This window comes from Anticarsia gemmatalis, chromosome 12, assembly GCF_050436995.1.
Source record: "Anticarsia gemmatalis isolate Benzon Research Colony breed Stoneville strain chromosome 12, ilAntGemm2 primary, whole genome shotgun sequence".
Lineage (NCBI taxonomy): Eukaryota > Metazoa > Arthropoda > Insecta > Lepidoptera > Erebidae > Anticarsia > Anticarsia gemmatalis.
Window position 1 is genome coordinate 11,168,600 of NC_134756.1, and position 20,851 is coordinate 11,189,450.

At 35.0% G+C, this 20,851-nt stretch overlaps 2 protein-coding genes across 2 annotated transcripts in view; one reads left to right on the forward strand and one right to left on the reverse strand.

Moving 5' to 3' along the window:
- Positions 1 to 392: 392 nt before the first annotated feature.
- Positions 393 to 20,851, reverse strand: part of LOC142977073 (fatty acid synthase-like) — a 49,231-nt gene continuing 28,772 nt past the window's right edge. The window contains exons 28-40 of the mRNA XM_076120764.1: positions 20,328 to 20,499; positions 19,317 to 19,429; positions 17,811 to 17,975; positions 16,220 to 16,407; positions 13,986 to 14,138; positions 13,274 to 13,501; positions 12,654 to 12,789; positions 12,152 to 12,305; positions 11,747 to 11,897; positions 3,777 to 3,924; positions 2,909 to 3,079; positions 2,260 to 2,362; positions 393 to 1,000 (exon numbers count right to left, since the gene is read on the reverse strand). Of these exons, the coding sequence (XP_075976879.1) occupies positions 441 to 1,000; positions 2,260 to 2,362; positions 2,909 to 3,079; positions 3,777 to 3,924; positions 11,747 to 11,897; positions 12,152 to 12,305; positions 12,654 to 12,789; positions 13,274 to 13,501; positions 13,986 to 14,138; positions 16,220 to 16,407; positions 17,811 to 17,975; positions 19,317 to 19,429; positions 20,328 to 20,499 (2,442 nt within the window). The 3' untranslated portion in view covers positions 393 to 440. The remainder of the gene's footprint in view (positions 1,001 to 2,259; positions 2,363 to 2,908; positions 3,080 to 3,776; positions 3,925 to 11,746; positions 11,898 to 12,151; positions 12,306 to 12,653; positions 12,790 to 13,273; positions 13,502 to 13,985; positions 14,139 to 16,219; positions 16,408 to 17,810; positions 17,976 to 19,316; positions 19,430 to 20,327; positions 20,500 to 20,851) is intronic.
- LOC142977354 (uncharacterized) lies at positions 6,542 to 11,715 on the forward strand. The gene is made up of 4 exons (XM_076121232.1): positions 6,542 to 6,598; positions 6,744 to 7,245; positions 7,320 to 7,789; positions 11,653 to 11,715. Exons 1-4 carry the CDS (start codon positions 6,542 to 6,544, stop codon positions 11,713 to 11,715), a joined length of 1,092 nt encoding a protein of 363 aa, XP_075977347.1.

The following is a 20,851-nucleotide window of genomic DNA, read 5'->3' on the forward strand; positions in this document are numbered from 1 at the left end:
CTCACTGTTTAATCAAGAGAATACAGTAACATAATATGCAATTAAGATCGGTAATTAGATTCTAAGAAGCCGATCACAGATACTGAAACGTGAGTAACTGAGTACATTGAATTTCTCTGAAGTATATTGCTTCTAGACTCAAAATACTAGTTAATTTATTGCTATCGGACTTGCCAGCCTTTGTCCGGGTACAGTACATTTTTATCCCGATGATCCCATTCCTGTGGGAATTTTGGTCCCATTGATCCCATGCAAACCTTGCCCCGTAAGTAACAAACATATCTAAAAAAAAAACAGTTATACAATTTAGTTTGATTGTTTAAAAGTTATACGCTTACATACATGTTAGATACTTATTTTAAAAGGAAAGTATAAAAGAATAAAAGACAAAATTCCTAATACTAAAAGTTTAATGAATGGCCGTATCCTTAACAAATTACTTAAGACTTAACCAGGTATGAATCACAAAGATTTTTCTTCTGGAATTCTTCTAATAACTTTGTGTCGAGGAGTTTGTTCACGATGTTTGATACTCTACTGTCGTATGGCGCTGATGGATGATCGGCATCTAAATGGAATATCCTGACTGGTTGCTTAGTGTACTTTGATAGGTTGTAGTCTTCTGGAAGACTTTCAGCTCTTGGGTGTGGTATACCTCTTAGAAGGACCAGTTTAGACTCCAATTTAAAATCAGGCTTGTATTCTTTCGCCAGAAGAATTCTGTTATACGCAGACTCAAGTATACTCTTCTTATATTGATTGGAATAGTTCGCCACACCTATAAGCCTCTTCAAACAAATATTGACCTTGTCTGACCAAGTTTCAGTCTTCTCCAATTCTTCTTTTAGTTCCTCATCATCATAACCAGTCATGACAGAATACATGTGTTCCAAAACAGTATTCTGTAGTTGGTGACCAGTTAAATAACCTAAATAAGAATCCAGTTGCGTCCTCAATGCATCTGGGCTGCTGTCCAAACAGTATACGACTCCAATGTGTCCTGTAATTTGAGAGCTTGTGTAAATATCGTCGAGATTTAAATGGAACCAGCCATTTGTAATGGAGAGCTTTGGTGCATTATTTATGAACGAGAATTAACAATACCGTGCTTGTTGGAACCCGTTCGGCTATGAAACCTTGAGTACACTTTTGAACAGTTGTCCAGCAAGCGGAATAATCGGAGTTTTGAAATTCAGTAAACTCTTTTGTGATGCATATTTTGTCTTTGTTTGAAAATAGAAAACCGTTTTAATTTTATCTGTTGGAATTTTGTTAGAATAAGTTACTTTTGAGACGGTTGAAATTAATTTTAAATAATGTTTTCATATTGATAGCGTTTGACTTTGTTAACTTTGGTATGAATAATTTTGCTGTACTCAGACACCTGAGAATTGAATTGGGACTAACATAACACGTATAATAAAACGTTAACCAACTACTAATTGTAAACTATCTACACTTTATGTGAGCCGTGCATCGACACAGTCTAGCGCTTAAACTATGTATATCAACTGTAGAACAACACATGCAAATGTATTTTATAATCGTCAATAAACCGAGCAATTTAGAATATTCACACATAACGGATCAAAATAATTGAGTAAACCTCGATTGCCTATTACAGGGCGATGTGGTTTTGTCCTTCGCAGGACAAATATTTGTTGGGAACACAGATATTTATTCCGTATCTGGGTATTCCGCCCCTTATGATGTAACCGCCAAAGGATTTCCGTTCCCCGAACCCTAATACCTAACCTCAGGCTGGAATGGGTAATTTAGGCTATTTTCTCCTTGAAAATGAATATGTAGGATATAAATTGGGGTATAACGTGTGTAGCGAACTGATTGTTATGTACCAAACAATGTAGTGTTAATTAATTCTTGTTTCTTATAATTGCTTTTGAAGAGATAGTAGAGAAGAATTTTGGTAAATAGTAAAACGTATTTTGACACTTTCGTAGTAAAACTATTTATGTTTTAAATCGTTTATATACAGTAAAAAAATATTTATCGTGATTGATACGACAGGCCTGCTGGTACTGTTAAGCTACTAAAACTCCGTATAATAATCTGACATAGTGATTTCAAATGTCTCAACAATCAACAATCTCTTTAATTTAATAAATTTCAAGTTGTAAAAAAAACTTCTAACATACTGTCCAAAACCTTACAAAATTCTCGTTCTCTGTATAAAATAGTCTAAAGATAATATTTTTTTGCATTCTCCATTTCATTTGTTAGTATCAATCCTATAATTACCTTCTTTCTCCAACAAGGCAGCAAGTTCCAAAGCAACGTTGACTCCAAACGAGTAACCAAGGAGGTAAAACTTCGACTTCGTCTCGAACTTTGTTTTCATGAACTGAAAAACCAAGGACTTGTAATAAAGACGTTTCGTTTCTTTTAAGTTATTTGTTATTAGGTAAAGTAATCTATTATCTTAAAATCTACTTTGGGATATTTTCGGAAACGCTTTTAGTGAATATTTGTAAATCACTTGTACCTAGGGAATGGAAATAATTGAGAACTACATTTTAAAAATCTTTAGGAATTGTGTAAGTAATGATTATTTCTTGACCTAAATTTCAGTTAGACGTATCTTGCAAAATGGTATATGAAGATAGTAAACGGTTAATCTTATACATCAAGAGCATCCCTTAAGATTAGAATTTAAGTACTACTCATAACGGTGGTCGCATGCTGGATGTACCAGCCGGAATGAGTTGAACACGTATTTTTAGTAAATGTGACAGAAACCAATACTAATGGTCCATACTCAACACTGGGTAGAACTATCTCCACGACGCTGAACTCAGTATCATCATGCATTAGCGTAATTCAAAATTCAGAGCTAAAAGGACCATTTTTACCTAACTACTCTGAATTTAAAAAGAAATCTTTCATTTACCTTACGAACAGTCGCAGCCATTTCAGGTATAGTTTTTCCTTCCATGTCAGATGGAAGCTGTACTGCGACAGCTTGTACTTTGAGTCGTTCAGCCGCTGAAGCGAAGATTTGGTGACGACCTTCAAACCCTGGTATGAGGGTCACGTAGGTACCAGTGGGGTCTAAATCGTTCTAGAAAAAAAAAGTTGTTATATAAAAGCAATAACCTAGTTATATCAGGCAGCCTTTTGAAAGATAATAATATTTTATCGTTTTGGCTATCGATAAATGGACATATGGATGGAGGGATACTTCAATTTAACTAATTTATGTATAATTATCTAAGACCTAAAGGCACTTTAAGTTGAAATTTAATGATACAATTTAGAAGAAGAAGTTACAAGATATATTAACTGAGTAAATAAATATTTACTGGACTTTTCCCAAACTCCGGGCTGGTATAACAAATTTTCAAACAGAAAAAAGCAATTGAACTTTGCCCTAACCGGAAATCAAATCGGTGGTCTCATGATTAAGTTTGCGTACGCCTACGCGTGGACCTCCAAATTAGTTCTTATGAAGGAAAACAAGAATTCGTAGATTAAAATTTGTTCGACTATATTTATTTGTAGTTATTGAAACTCTCATGGCCAGTTACGCTTTCGTTTAATAGGTTAAGCAGTCTCTGCGCTGACATATTATGGACGGGATCCCGGTAACTGGTATTTAAGCTAAATTACTTCGTGTGTAGGCAAATTCAAATACGGTCTTTGTTGTTACAAGTAAAAATAACCGTAGTTAAGTCGCGATAAGAAGGCTTGAACAAGCCACCTGGTTCTTATTCAACACAGACAGAATATGAACAAATAATATAATTTGTAATAATTACCTCTGTTCCATTATTGAGTAGTGTCTGCAAAGGCACGATTGGATGTGATGTGGCAATTTGTTCTTTTTCATTTTGAATACTGGTGTAGAACGCTCCTAAGCCCTCACGTGGCACGGTTGATTCTGTTTTGATGCCAATAGTCTTGAGGCTGTATAAGGATAAAAAAATACAGGATGTTATTGTTTGAAATTGCTGGAAACGACGTAAAATAGTTACAGTGATAGACACTGTAAAAATAAATATTTGGTGTTGTGATAATATAACACGGGAGGCAATCTAAAGAAAAGTATACGATTTAGCTTTACTCCCTTGTGTTGTGATTAAAAGTTATTTAAGGTGAAAGTATGGAAATTATAATCGAAAAATAAAGGTACCGTAACGTAAAAAACACGCAGTCATACTTGCTACATTCAAAGAATCAAGTAACTCTGAAATAAAATTTGACACCTAACATTTACAAAGAGAAACAGTCGTACACTGAAAACTGTCCCAAGCCCACAAAACTCGCACATTTGTACCGCCTTAAACATCCCGACCATAATCTGAGCCCATTCATACTGGAATACAATCAACATTGCCATTTGAATGCTTTGAGTGCTCCGGGTTACACTTTGTGCTGCACTCAGATCATAGAACACTGCGGGAAAGCATATAAAGGCTATATCAGACTAGCGTTTTTTTCAGCAAAGTTAGTGTTGATGACTGTTAAATCAAACGCAACGTGTGAGATGCGTTTTTCCAGCAGTGTCTCGAAATGAGGACAGGAATTGCCAAATCAATACATAGAGCGTGAAATGGGAAAAATGCGAATTGAGTTCATACATCATCATATAACATGAGTCATATTGCTATATCTTAAGACTTAAAACAAAACAACTAGTAATTGAGGAAAGACAAGTGTCTGACTGAGCTATGATTGAGTTAGCGCGGTCGTTAGGTAGCACTATCATCATGTACAGCAAATAGTTTAGGCAAAAATGCATCACATTCACTACAGTACATACGCTTCTACAATTCAATTCGCGTACCACAGGCGTAGTTCAACGAGTTCGAGAACCGAAAGTCAGTCAGTGTCAACGGTTGGACGAAATGCGCATTTTACTAAAAACGCACCTTTATCCACGTGCTTCCAAAAACGATTAGCACGTCTACGGCCGTACGATTTGTGCGTTTGGCAAAAAACGCAACTACATGCGCTGCCAAAATCGAGCTTGTACGCGTACAAAACGCCAGTCTGTTACCGCTCTAAAATAATCTGTGTAGCTCACTGCAACTGTAATTGTTGGTTTCTGTTCAAAGAACAGATGTTCAACTTGTAGTTCCAGTCTTTATTTGTTTAAGTATTGTTTGTTTTCTATTACTTTGTGATTGTGGGAATACACTTGGTTATTTATATCTGTAGTAATATTACAAAAAGGCCGCAGGCCGTTACATTTTTCACTTTATTTTTCAAAAATCGACTGCTTTTAATTTTTTAGTACTATCCAACTACACTAGCGGAGAGTTACAGACCAAAATAATACTAGCTGTAATCACTTGACTAAAAAGCAACTACACACAATATTTTTTATTACAATAATATACTCGGTATCATCATTCCACTGTCATGCATGTTTACCATCTCGCTACCAATTATTAAATTATTCAACCATTGTTAGGTACGAAAAAGTAATTAAATATTACTTAAGCCAAATTTTATCATAAAATTTAATGATATTGCGATGTGTTACCGATATCTACTCCACGTCTACATATTATAAAATCATTAAGTTGTTTGGTAATTACCTTAAAAAGAGAGTTACGAAAGTAATCTACTATATAAAAATAAGTCGGGTTTTCCTTCCTGACGCTATAACTCCAGAACGCACGAACCGATTTCCACGGTTTTGGATTCGTTGGAAAGGTCTCGAGCTCCGCGAGGTTTATAGCAAAGAAAATTCAGGAAAAAATTCAACAGAAAGGCGAAAAAACAGAGAAAATCATTTTTCTCATACAGCGCCATCTCTGATACATAGCATGTACTACATACCAATATTTGTATCGTATTTCTTTTAATATTTTTATTTGACAGCTACTCATTGTAGATGGTGCCGGTGCGTGATATATTGTTTGACAGAGAATTTCATGTGAAAAAACGGTATTGTGTTCAAAAAAGTAAAAAATATAAGTTATTCGTTTCCTAACATTTTAATTGGAAACCAACAAATCAATTACGTGTATTGTGCAGATTTTTATTCGATTTCAACAGCAGGCATTTTGTCTTTAAGGTGGTAAGTTAAACTGTGTAAATTATGTGGATCGTGCATTTGAGGTTAAATTCACTACTCTGTCCATAGTCCAAAATGCCTAGAGGACGACGTGCGAACATCGGCCGCCGCACAAGACATGCAAGCCAGCAACAAGTGTATTCACAGAACTTAAGCGAAGTAAGACAAAATATAATAAGAGAAAATGCCCGATTAAGACAGCGCGTGAGCACACGAAGATCATTGGCATCATACAATCGCTTGGCATTCCAATATGATCCCACTGCGAACTACAGTAATGATGAAAATTTAGATATTGGACCAATGACGACTGTATGCCGATATTGTAATGCGTTAAAGTTTAAAAGAGAAACGGCTGGATTGTGTTGCGCAAGTGGAAAAGTCAAACTGGATCCATTACTTACACCACAACAGCCACTGAAACAATTGTTCGATGGAAGTGATCACGATTCCTACCATTTTCTTCAACACATCCTTGAATACAATAACTGCTTTCGCATGACTTCCTTTGGAGCTAATATCATTCGAGAAGGCGGCTTTATGCCGACTTGCAAGGTAAAAGATACAACACACAGAACCAATCACTCACACTAACAAAATGAATTGCAACAATAAAAACTACATATACACCAAACACTACACCATCACACGATCAGAAGTTACACCGTATTCTTCAACAAATGATTGTTTGCAATTACAGATACAAGGACAAATATATCATTTGCATGGTTCAATGGTGCCATCACCGGATGAGCCGCATCAATTTCTGCAAATATATTTTATTTCGTCGATGGTGGATCAGCTGAATGTGCGTTGCAATATACAGGGAACACAACAGTTAAAGAGACGAATTATAGAACAGTTGCAAGCATTTTTTCACGCTAATAACGCTGTGGTTAATATGTTCAAAACAGCATTGGAACAAATGCCATCGGATACGCACAAATTTGTCATAAGAGCGGATTGTACCCCAACAGGTGAACACGTGCGAAGATTCAATGCACCCACCGTTAATGATGTTGCTGCAATTATTGTTGGCGATCCAACTAAATCGCGAGACATTGTCGTTCAGCGAAGAAGCAATATCATGCATCGTGTAAACGAGACACATCGTTTGTACGATGCGTTACAATATCCAATCATTTATTGGCAAGGGCAAGACGGATACGACATCACGTTGAAGATGGTCGATCCAATTACAGGTAAAATATTCACACACTAATTATATTGCTATTATTGGTTTCTATTAACAATTCATTTAATTTTGCATTTTCAGGTGTATCAACGAATAAAAATCTAAGCGCAATGAATTACTATGCGTATCGTTTGATGATTCGTACACATGAGGAGAATGTCATTCTGAAGTGCCGTCGGCTATTCCAGCAATTCGCTGTCGACATGTATGTCAAAGTCGAGACCGAACGTTTAGCGTTCATCCGATACAATCAGGCAAAGCTACGATCTGAGGACTATATACACTTGCGTGATGCTATTCATTCAGATGGCGATGTTCAGAATGTTGGACGTCTGACGATTCTTCCATCATCATATATCGGAAGCCCACGCCACATGCACGAATACGCTCAAGACGCTATGACGTACGTGCGAAATTATGGAACTCCGGATTTGTTTATTACGTTCACTTGCAATCCGAAGTGGATGGAAATTGAACGTGAGATGGAACCGGGACAAAAACCGCAAGATCGCCATGACATAATCGCCAGAGTATTTCAGCAAAAACTCAAGGTTATGATGGATGTGCTTACTAAGTATCGAGTTTTTGGTGACACACGTTGTTATATGTACTCGGTGGAATGGCAGAAGCGTGGACTACCGCATGCTCATATCCTAATTTGGTTGCTGAACAAATTACATTCAAATGAAGTGGATGACATCATATCAGCTGAAATTCCTGATCCAGTCACTGATCCCCATCTACACGACATTGTGACGACGCAGATGGTGCATGGACCGTGCGGTGCTTTGAATCCATTATCGCCTTGCATGGCTGATGGAAAGTGCACAAAACGATATCCGCGACCGTTAGTTGCTGAAACAGTCACAGGGCACGATGGATATCCAGTTTATCGTCGGCGTTCAAAAGAAGATAATGGTCGAACTATTAAAGTCAAAGTTCAAAATCAAGAGATTGAGATCGGAAATGAATTCATTGTACCATATTGCCCGCTGCTATCACGAATTTTCGAAACACATGCAAACGTTGAGAGTTGTCATTCGGCCAAATCAATCAAATATTTGTGCAAGTACGTCACAAAAGGCAGCGACATGGCTGTGTTTGGTATTGCGTCGGAAAATGCGAATGACGAAATCAGCAACTTCCAAATGGGCAGATACGTCAGTACTAATGAAGCACTGTGGCGATTATTGTCATTTCAAATTCATGAAAGATATCCCACAGTTGTACATTTAGCAGTGCATTTGGAAAATGGCCAAAGAGTTTACTTCACTGAGGCTAATGCCGCACAACGAGCTGAGAGACCACCATCGACAACATTGACTAGCTTCTTTTCAATCTGTGAAACAGATCCATTCGCAGCGACGCTGATGTACGTTGAAATGCCCAAGTATTACACTTGGAATCAATCAACAAAGAAATTCCAACGTCGCAAACAAGGCACCCCAGTTCCAGATTGGCCACAGGTGTTTTCCTCTGATGCACTAGGTCGTATGTATACTGTTCATCCTAGAAATGATGAATGTTTTTATTTGCGACTGCTGTTGGTAAATGTACGTGGACCAAAATCATTTGCGCATTTGAAAACTGTGAATGGCCACCAATGCCAAACATATCGAGAAGCATGTCAACTATTGGGTTTGCTGGAGAACGATTCTCATTGGGATTTAACACTTGCCGATTCAGTTGTTTCATCAAATGCGTACCAAATACGAACGCTGTTCGCAATTATCATCACCACATGTTTTCCTTCACAACCAATGCAGTTATGGAACAAATACAAAGACGACATATGTGAAGATATCTTGCATCGTTTGCGCATTCAAACGAATAATCCTGACATGCAAATAACCGATGAAATCTACAATGAAGGATTGATTCTGATTGAGGATCAATGCTTGACTATTGCAAACAAGCTACTGATTGAAGTAGGAATGATTGCGCCAAATCGATCGATGCACGATGCATTCAACCAAGAATTAAATCGAGAGCTGCAATACAATGTTGATACATTTCAGGAATTTGTTCAAAATAATGTGCCGTTACTGAATGAACAGCAAAAACAAGTATACGAAACATTAATACAAGCGGTGGACAATAATACTGGTGGTCTATTCTTCCTGGACGCACCTGGAGGGACAGGGAAAACATTTGTCATTTCATTGATTTTGGCCACTATTCGATCAAGATGTGACATAGCTTTGGCGTTAGCATCATCTGGAATTGCGGCGACTCTTCTAGATGGCGGTCGTACTGCACATTCTGCGCTTAAGTTGCCACTCAATTTAAACACAATTGATACTCCAACATGCAATATTTCCCGATCCAGTGCAATGGCAAAATTGTTGATGCAATGCAAGCTCATTGTTTGGGATGAGTGCACAATGGCACATAAGAAATCACTTGAAGCACTTAACTTGACACTGAAGGATCTTCGGCGAAATAACAACATCTTTGGCGGCTTGATGATATTGTTGGCAGGCGATTTCAGGCAGACTTTGCCAGTAATTCCCCGTGGAACGCCTGCAGATGAATTGAATGCTTGCCTGAAGGCATCACCTTTATGGAATAACGTAAAAACATTATCGCTAACCATTAATATGAGAGTTCAACTTCAAAATGATCAAAGTGCTGCACAATTTTCCAAACAATTGTTAGCTGTTGGAAATGGAAAAGTCCCAGTTGATGCGACATCTGGATTAATTACTCTTACCAACGACTTTTGTCGATTTGTAGACTCTCAATTAGCTCTTATTGAAAATGTTTTTCCAAACATTAGTGAGAATTATCAGAATTATGCTTGGTTAAGTGAACGAGCAATTCTTGCCGCAAAGAATAATGATGTACACGCACTGAATTTCACCATTCAATCAAAAATAGCAGGCGATTTGGTGACATACAAATCCGTTGATTCTATAACAAATCTCGATGAAGTAGTAAATTATCCGACGGAGTTTTTGAACTCTCTGGAGTTACCAGGATTTCCACCACATAACTTGCAACTCAAAGTTGGTACAGTTATTATGATATTGCGTAATTTGAATCCACCGCGACTTTGCAACGGTACTCGACTTGCGGTAAAAAGACTTATGTCGAATTTGATTGAGGCAACCATCATTAACGGAAAGTACGCAGGTGAAAATGTATGTATTCCTCGAATACCAATGATTCCGACCGATCTTCCGTTTGACTTCAAACGATTACAATTTCCAGTTCGCCTTGCGTTCGCAATGACAATTAACAAGTCGCAAGGCCAATCGCTTAGTGTTTGCGGGATAAATTTAGAGAATCATTGTTTTTCACATGGACAGTTATACGTTGCGTGTTCACGAGTTGGTAAACCATCCGCTTTGTTTGTGTTAACGTCAGACCAAAAAACAAAAAATGTGGTTTACCAAAGAGCACTTCAATGAATCTTCGAATAATTTGCGGACACGTATAACGCTTCGATTTAGTATTTACTTTGGATTCACTTTCATATACTTAGAGAAGTTCAACTAAATGACACTTCATTTTTGTATTCAAAATGAATTCATTACTGTTGTGAAATGCAATATTTTTTTCCTTTTCAAATATAAAACATAAAAAAATGTTTCTTCATCTCTTAATCACAAAACGAAATGTTACATAAAACGAAGCCATTTGGTGGCGAAACGGAGTTCGCCGGGTTTGCTAGTCAATTTATAAAAAACACGGTTTTGGTTTTAAGTGAAACGAATCTATAATTTCGAATATTAGATTACTCCTGTCTATATTACTAAATTACTTTCATGGCTGCTTACTAAATTACAATCTACGCATTTTTTGATCAACATAGTCCATTTGAATTTACGTTACTTCGGCAGTCATAATTGCCTCACCTTAGTTTTTACGATTAGCACTTTGGGTAAAACAAACGGTCCATTCCAATTATTATGTAGGTCACTACAAAGTACCATACGGTACTCATCACTACTCTATGCACGTTGCGTGCGATCATAAAAACTTTGCTCTCTCAAACCAATTTTCTCTGAAATTTTACGACTTGGGCACTGGAGTAGCTGATCCGTTGTTTTTGGATCACCGGTCTATCACGATGTGGATATAATGGGCGTTATTTGTGTTGTAGGCTTTAAATCGTACAGTTTACGGTTCGGGAACAGGAAAAAACGAAACTCTTTTCCCTTACATATACAGTTAAAAACTAGAGCAATCTTTTACACAAATTACTAGTGGGTCTTATGAACCATAAGACCAATACTACCAATATCAATGTCACGAAAAGCATGCAATACAAACAAATTAAAGTTAAAAAATAAAATAATACTAAGCATAAGCAAAAGCAAGAATTATGAATTTTCTAATATGAGATGATGCAGACAGCAAAAACAGACTGAATAACCTGATTGACCATGATTTTTATGTGAAATTACAGGCCATAAGAATGTCTATCATATTATCATTTAGCGCCACCGTCTGCAGTTTGAAGTCACTATGAATGCTAAGCTTTTATTTTATTGAGATCTTACCTTTCAATAGTCAGTCGCCGAATCTTCTCAATAGGATAGTCGATTTGGTGAACATTTTTGATTAGCGATTTCAATTCTTCTAAATTGTTTTCATTTAGATTTAAGTCCTTCACTGTTGCTTCAGTATTTACGTTTTCTAGTTTTGTAATACCTAAAAATAGAAACAAAACTTTAGCTTTTATCTTATGCAAAATTCAAAGTGGTGATATTTTCAAAATATTTGTAGAATTTACAGGAGAACGAAAAACTTTTCTTAGAAAATATCAACATCTTCAACATTATGCCACTTCATATTTCTTTTTTAAGTTTCGTTAATTAAGTTGTTATCTAGATATTTATATAACAAAGTTGTGATACAAGATTTTCACCATTTTCTAAATTCGATAATACTTTGAAAATACTTACCTAAAATATTTGTCAACTTTTCCAAATAATCTGAAGCTGATTCTTTGCCTACATTATATGAAAGTACATTGTTATAGTTTAATTTCAATCCAATCTCCATTGCATTCAAATACTCCGAGAGAGACAAAGCTGAATCAGTAATTTCATTTCCCTGCTGCAAGAAAGAACGAAAAACATTATTTTAAAAATGCATGATAAATATCGTTTTTATGACCAACAAAGTGCCAAAAAGATATTTTAAACCCTTAAGAGAGCCGCATTCATTCTTAGACTCATTTTTACTGTTTAATTTTATTCATTTGATACCACAGACATCCCATCGATAAGATAATCAAAGTTAATAACATTATGTACAGACATATTACGCCTTTTTCCTATAGGGGTAGGCAGAGATCAAAATAAATAACATAATTTATTTTTTTCTACCTGTCTAACTAAACAAAGTAGTTTATAAACGTGTAAGAAAATTGCTATGATAACAAATATAATAACATTTTCATACCTCACTCAGTCCGATAGTTTTAACAACAAGTGCTGGAATGCCAAGTTCAGACCTAGTTCGGCAGATCCTCTCCGATACAGACGCTGCAAACTCTTCACTGACTTGCGCTGACGATGTTGTTAGTAGAACAAAGTGTCTAGAAGAAATATTACGATAAGGAACTTTTATAAAACATATAAACTTATACATCGGTCTACTTTTTTGCAGGCTAAGTTTTAATATCAAAAATGTAGAAATTATCAATAATAATATTAATATTAAAGTAAATATTCAGCCATTTACAGCTAAATTAATGACATTATTAATTTTAGAATCATTATTACGATAAGTAAATCTTTACATCTTCTTAATCAGCAATTATTCTTTAATAAGTAAGTCGTAACATTTTTTACACATTTCTATTATTTGGATGAACAGAATTTATATTTTGCTACAGTTTGATAGTATAGTTCTATCATGAAGTATTTTTCGCAGCACGTTTCAATCTAATATTATTAACCTAAATGTTTCATCAATAATTTTAAAGTTCTTGCAAAATAATATTTCAAGCGAATCATAAAACTATTCATCAAAGACAATCCTATTCAAAGTCACTAAAAAATAAACTTGTAAAAACGTACCTCAATTCATTACAATAATTTCTAGAAGCCAAGTCCATGTTGAGAACCGCGGTTGTTTTATTGAGCTTCTGTACAAACTCTCCATTCCCGTTCTCGGAGACTTGAAGTATGAAAATTCCTTTGACGGATCCAATTCTTGCGGCCTCCTTTATAAGTTTTGTGCAGCCATCTTGTGTTTGAAGTTTATCTGACGATATTTTTATATATACGCTGTGTTTTTGCCATGATCTAGAGTAATATAAAAAGTTAGAAAATAAATCTTTCATTATCTTATTCGGTGAAGTCGTAAAATGTTTAGTTTAAAAGATATCATACTATCGCAGATTGTATTCTGATTCAATTAAGTTTTTTGAAGAAAACTAGTTTCAAAGTTTTTATTTAGACTCTTCTAAAACAGAAATATCGCACCCCCGGTGCAACACTGTCACTTTTGTTAAAAAAATCCAATCTATAGATATCTTATGAAGTAATTTTTGTGTGAGGTTTCAATGTTTTAAATGCTTCTCCTGAAAAACTAAATTTTTGCATAAGTGACAGTATTGCACCGGGGGTGCGATATATTGTTTTTAGATGTTCCAATTTTGTTTTCGGATAACCATATAGAATAAAACGCTTGCAAAAGATCCCCGACAATTTAGGGACACAAATGCATCTAAATACAGGGTACAAACTTCGACAAACATCATATATGTATAGTAAAAAAAATACTTACATAAACTTAGTATGAAGGTATCCACTGACTTGTGATCTCATGTGTAACACAATCTTTCGTACTCCTCTCTTGATCAGTCTGTCAGCCAGTTCAATACCCAGTCCGTTCTCATCACACACGACAATGTAAACTCCTTTCGAGCAGAAGTTCATTCTGAAACACGAAATAATATAAACATTTCACTCTTATATCAATATCGAATTATAGGAATCGTAGAAAAATTGAATTATTTGATATCTGCACGCCTTTTGCTACCCCGATATTTACTTTAAAACATAACTCGTTCCATTATAAGCCATTCAAGAACCGAAGTAACTAAATTTTAAAGCAAAAAACACTTTTTCTTAACCAACGTAATTGTGTCAAATTATTTGATTTATTTTTACCAAGTTTGTACATACTTAATTGCAACTTTTTGTTTTACAATGGTATTGAGGCGATGTACTCGTGAACCTTTCTCTTTAAAATTTTGTTTAGTCACATCGTTACCCTAAATGTTAACCCCATTAACCTAACGCTCTGGGCAAGGTGACCATGAGTGTTCATAACTAGCCAAGCTATTGTTAACACAATCAAGACTTTATATTTAGAAAGCCCTGAGATAATTACAGTAGCCATCAATCATATAAAATCAAAAGTTCAAATCTTCTATCAAACAATAGCAAAAAACGTTAAAATATAACAAAAGAATAGTCACAAATATTTTGTGTGAAGATCTAAGACGACCTTACACTGCCTTTCGTACGATGCGTAGCGTTGAAGCTACGCGCGTAGTCGCAGCAGTACATAATATATTTGTATCATCATATCGTGTAGATGCGTAATCCTGCAATAATGAATTTACAAGCATTTTATACATATATTACGAGTTGTTCTCTATAGAAACGAATAAAATATTTTACAGCATTGCGCGCAGCGTAATGCAGTGCAGTGTGCGTATCGCCTTATAATACAGAACGTATGAAAGTCATTGAGAATGTTCACGCAATATAGAGTTACTTGCAAAATAAAAGCTTCTTTAGAATCTATTGAAAAGAACGTGAAATGTTCGTCGACTGTATTCAAGAATGAATCTTTAGAGGATAGATTAAATGTTAACATGCAAAAAAGTATAAAAATTCAAAATATCTTTCACTTAAGACGATTTTGTTCAATTTAGAGGTAGCCTCTTTGTTACTCCTGTTACTATTAGTAAGAGTATTACGTAATTATTTTGACCGTTTTATGAAAATGGAACTTTCAGATACTTCTACTCCCTACGTAATTAGTAAAACTACTATACGGAACTGAAATCTTGAGTATCAATTTGTATTTCTAAAACTTTTGTTACTTTTGCACCAAACTAAGATCAATTAAAAAGGTCTATTATTTCATTTTCTAATACTGATCTCATGTACAAAGCGCGTTAGATAAAAGTTAAAAAGAAGTACCATTTCGCAAGTAATTTCAATTATCACAGCGAAATAAATTCCTGTGATAAAAATCTAAATAACGAATGCGCAAATGAAAAACCACACGACGTGAAATACTGCATTCGCTTCTAAATGTGTAGCTAAAACGTACAATTTGTCTTATCTTTGTTTCGGGTTTAGCCTCTAGTAAAACCAAGATTATAGTGATCCACAAAAACATGCCATTATGCTTCGTACTTATCTTTGATCATTAGGATCGTAGGTTCAAAGCTTTCTTTGAAAAAAGGATCTTAAAATCTAGTATTTTTTCTTTGCTACACGAGTATGAAAATAATTCGTAAGATTTCGCTAAGTAACTTGTGATGTTCGATACATTTACGATGTCAATTATTATTTTTCAAGTAAAGTTGTATTGTGTTCATTATCTGAACAACTCAATATTTTCTTCGAAAAAAGAAAAATGAAGTGAATGAAAATATACTACATAATACAGTAAATTATTACTAAATATTTGTTTAAATGGCCATAATTATGATAACTACATAGTTATGGCCATTTGTGTTAAGATATACTACTAAACTATTACTAATGATTAAAACAGAATACCATTTCAGTAAACTACTCTACAAAATACGACTATTTTATAGCTTAATCATACCTATTGTTTACAATAAAGTGAGACGCATAACATGAGTTACCTTCTGAAACGTCTAACCAACCAAGCTAAAAGCCATATATTTTTTTGCTGAATTACCAGCTTAAAGTAAAAACAAACAAAGTAAAACAATTCTCAGAAACATACAGTAACAGTACGCAACTCACCTTGGCACAACTTCAAAACCTTGGTTCATAATCTCGGGACTTCTCATCCTTATCAAAACTTTTCCCACATGTTTGCTCGACGACAGAAGCCTGAATGCTCTGGAGATTGCACTCGGTGAATATTCAACACGGCTTATTGGTCTAACGATACCTTTGGCTATGCCTTCGCTTATCATGCGTTGGATGATCTGAAAGAAATTTGCAATTCGAAAATGTTTCTGTTATTGTTCCGTGTGTAACCCGTTTGGCTATACGGTGAAGAGTTTGGCCAACGTGGTAGCACTAATCTCTACTCAAACGCTTTTTTTTTAAGCTTAAACGCTATTGAATATATAAACTACCGCTAAATGTGCCTCAGAAACCGGGCATAAGAACCTTAGTCTGTCTTATACTAGAACGCATTACTAGCGGTAACATCTTATTTTTATTTCTGTGTGATTGAAAATAAATGTACATGGTAATAACATTTTTATCAAATTGAATATCAAAGAGAATAGCCGTTAAACATAAAGAGTACCTACAATAATTTATTCTTAGCACCAATATGTTAAAATACATAAGGAAAAATGTGAAATTTTACGAAATATCACAATATTTTTATATTACAAAACTTATACAATAAGAATACTAAAACTGGATTTTACAATTTGACTATCAGAAATTTGAAATTAATCGTGCAACTACAAAAAGCACACAAATACTATTGTTCGGGCGAACTGTAAAAAATACTTTCGCTTGGCGAACATCCAACGTAGTTGATAGATTAATTACTCAGAAAAAGGTAGTTGGACTTTTTGGAAGGTATTTGGTAGGGCAAACAAGGATTTTTTGGCTATAGTATTATTTAAGCGCGGGACTATCCTGCTTCAATAAAAACTTTGGATTACATTTACTATAAATTACCTTATTCTTTTGTAGTTTAACGTATCATTGTATTTTTAGGAGTACGAATTATTCTTTTTTAATACTTTTTAGTTATTAGAGTTATAGTACAAAATATGCGCGTTAACTAATCTGTAAACCTTCGTTTTAAGGTATATAATATTATAAAACTCTTTTTAAATATTTTCTTCAGCGTTATAAAATATGCAATAGAGTAAACTGGAACTAGGCTTCGAGGAAGAGCGCTAAAGAATAATACATTTTTGTATATTTTCCACGATGACAAAATATTATATTTTAAATTGATATTATAGGTTTTAAGTAAGACAGCATTTTTAGAATGGATGGCATGTTTTTACTTAAAGTGTTTATTACCATCCAACATTATTAAGAGATAATTTAAGCGCCTTTTTAATTTGCTGGCTTCTATCACTGCCCCACTACAGATCTAGATAACAATAAAATTTAGATTCGAAAGAGTTCCAAATGCCAGTAGAGATCTTAAACTTGTGAAATAAAATATCTCTACATTGTACAATAAATAATATTTAGTAAAGCAATGTTAAAATAAAGGTACAACTGGCGACCTTATCGCAGTATACAATATTTTACAGACAAACTGTGTAAAAAAGATATTAATACAAAAAAAAGAAAGTCAAGAAAGGGAAAAAAGTGTGAGTCTTAATATAAAAATGAATAAAGAACTTACCGTTTTGTTACTAGCATATTCTGGTCTGAATATATTAGAGAAATCAACAGCCTTGTACGATCTGTCGCCTTCTAGGAAAGTCATGCCGATGTCGTTGTTCTCAGTCATGTCGTATGTACTGAGGTCCAAGAAACATCCGTTGAAACCCACGCATTTCATTGCTGTCTGAAATTTATCAAATTATTTACATACATACTTAATATCAAGCCATCATATACCTGAAGTACACCCACGTTCTACCTTTAAGAATGTTAGTCCTATGTAATAGTGGACCAGCTTATTACCATAGACAGGGCACGTTATCAAACTCCGAGCTACTGTTGAGAAATATTCTAATATAAATTAGAAAGGAACAAAAATAATTTGCCCGACTCGGGAATCGAGCTCGAAATCTCATGGTCAGGTTCACGACGGCGCCACAGAGACAGTCAAATTATTTAACGAAATCTAATGAACAAAAACGCAATACACCTTTCGATATATCGCAGAAGCGCCCGTCGTCAATCTAAAAGTATCATGTTTACAGAAACCCTAACTGATTACTTAGCAAAGGTCGTATGAGCTGTATGAACTAAAGGTTAAACATAATTATTACTTAGAAGATGATAAGAATAGACCTCATATTATTGTAATATCGTATTACTTCATAACTACACTAATATACATATAAAGCTGAAGAGTTTGTTTGTTTGTTTAAACACGCCATTCTCATGAAATTCTGGTTCGAATAATATATTTTTGTATTAAATACTAATAAACATTTATTTTAGAGAAAAGCGGAAGGTTATATGTACTGAGGAAGGCTATATAACATTATACCACTATGATGACTACACAACTATGACATATAATTGAAACCGAAAAATATAATCCATGCAGGCGTAGTCGCGAGCGATCAGTAGTTAATATCGCAAAAAGTATATCGTTCTCGTATGTTCTAATTTCCAACAACACATCAAATCGGGGATCAAATAACATTTTCAACGAAACTGATGAATACATTTTACCTCCATTTTTCTTGAATTCTGAATTTTATAACAAAAGGAATCGTACAGAAGAAAAGCTCTTGTACGTATTCGCATTCTAGGAACACCTTGAAGACTGTTTACGAAAAACGACAGAATTTTCATTTTATTGTTTACAATTTACAAGTGATAAAAATATTTTTAGAGCAAAACAATACTATCTGAATTTATTAAAGTCACTCCATCGCGCGTTCTTAAAAGTTGTATAAAAAAATTAAAAGGAAAGTGCGTGCAATCGTTAGTATGTTAAAAAAAAAAGATTATTTCCCAATAGATAACCTGTAATTTGATTACATGATATATAGCAATAGACTTGCCCCCTTTTACATGAAATTAACATGGTATTCCTTACATCTTTGTCTACATCATCAGGTATAACATGCTAATGTATGTCTGTACATCCTACAGTTGGAGTTTACCATCTGTAACTATATTACTCTATGGTATTATCTACAAATAATATTGATGGTTGATCATTTACCTCCCGCAATGGTCCGCTGGCACAGTTGATAACGAAATGGCAGCTTTTAGTTTTAGTCTGAGTCTTAATCATGCTCAAGAATGAATCGTCACGTGAATTGCCGATATTATTTTCTGAAAAAAAAAGAAGAATTTTAAAGTTTATTTTTAGCACCTTTAAACACTTACAGTTTTTTTTAAAAGACAACTCCCGCACTAAGTATTGCTCTTGTGTTGCGAGGACTTTTACAAACATACAAACAACGGACACAAAGCACAACCATACCCGAAACAATTATTTGTGGTTGCACAAATAATTGCTCCGTGTGGGAATCGAACCCACGACCTCCTGCCGCAGTGGTGTTGGCGTGGTGACCTAAGCCACTGCGCCACTGAGGCAGTCGCAGTGAGACGCGGTAGCAGCATGCTGCGAAGTTACAGTTTAATCTGCAACCGACTATGGTTGTGATTGAGTTAACCACCATGAACTCACATGAATTAACGATTTTATAACAAAGCTGCGCGTTTGTGCGTCAGGAGGCTTAGTTTACGGTCGATATTGAAAATCTGAAAAGACATGTGGATTTCTCAGAAACAGTGTGAGGGTCTCAGTCCGTGTTACGATTGTTACACAATTTTACAACATCCAAAGAGTCTATCTCAATAGACCTACTCTGTACGTCTATTCCGCTAGTACAGTGGTTCCCATCCGGTGGTCCGCGGACCACCAGTGGTCCATGGAAGTCAAATTGTTGTCCGCGAATGACTCTAAAATTTAAAATTTTCCGGATGATTATTACACTTCATCTTTAATATATTAACATAGTGGTCTCTGCTAACAAGAATAATATAAAAGTGGTCCCGGACTAAGAAAAGGTTGGGAACCCCTGCGCTAGTAGGACTCCAAGATGTTATGCAATAGAAAAGTTTGTAACAAAAGAATTTTAGTTATTCCTATATGATGAAACATCTCAATAGTCCCTAAGGTATTCCCCAAATTGCATACAAAATGATGCCTCAAAAATCAACTCACCATTAAGTTGTGGGAAGAATCTAAGCAGCATCTTTTTCTTATGTTCGTTGCTAACAGTTGTAAACACATTGCAGTTCATGGCCAGACATATTGCTATGATGGCTTGTCCTAAAGCACCGGCCCCTCCAGTCACTAAGACTGTTTGCCCGTTGAATAATTGGTCTTTTACTGCCTGTAGATAAGAAATATTGTGAGATTCTTGTAGGTGTCAGCTTCTCAGTGCATAACTATTTCGACTGATAAGACCTCTAGATCAACAAACATTGTAAATCTCAAAGTCGCGACGACCCAAGCTCTATAGAACCCGAACATTCTCCCTTGAATGCGTACGTAGGTCATAGTTTCTGCCTTTAAAAAATAATGAATTAGCATAAGATACTACAAATACAGTTCACTCATTAATAGAAGAACGAAAATGCTGATTAAATAGCCTTTCACACATTAACTAAATCATAAAAGTGAATCCTAACGTGATATTAATATTTTATTCATTATCATCTGTAAAATGTAATCAAGAGCAAACT

Bases quoted from the DNA above. Each gene is read 5' to 3' on its own strand.
- LOC142977354 (XM_076121232.1), top strand. From the start codon at position 6,542: ATGACTTCCTTTGGAGCTAATATCATTCGAGAAGGCGGCTTTATGCCG. The intron at 6,599-6,743 runs GTAAAAGATACA...TTGCAATTACAG, and splicing joins GCTTTATGCCGACTTGCAAG to ATACAAGGACAAATATATCA. The intron at 7,790-11,652 runs GTTATGATGGAT...GTGAAATTACAG, and splicing joins TATTTCAGCAAAAACTCAAG to GCCATAAGAATGTCTATCAT.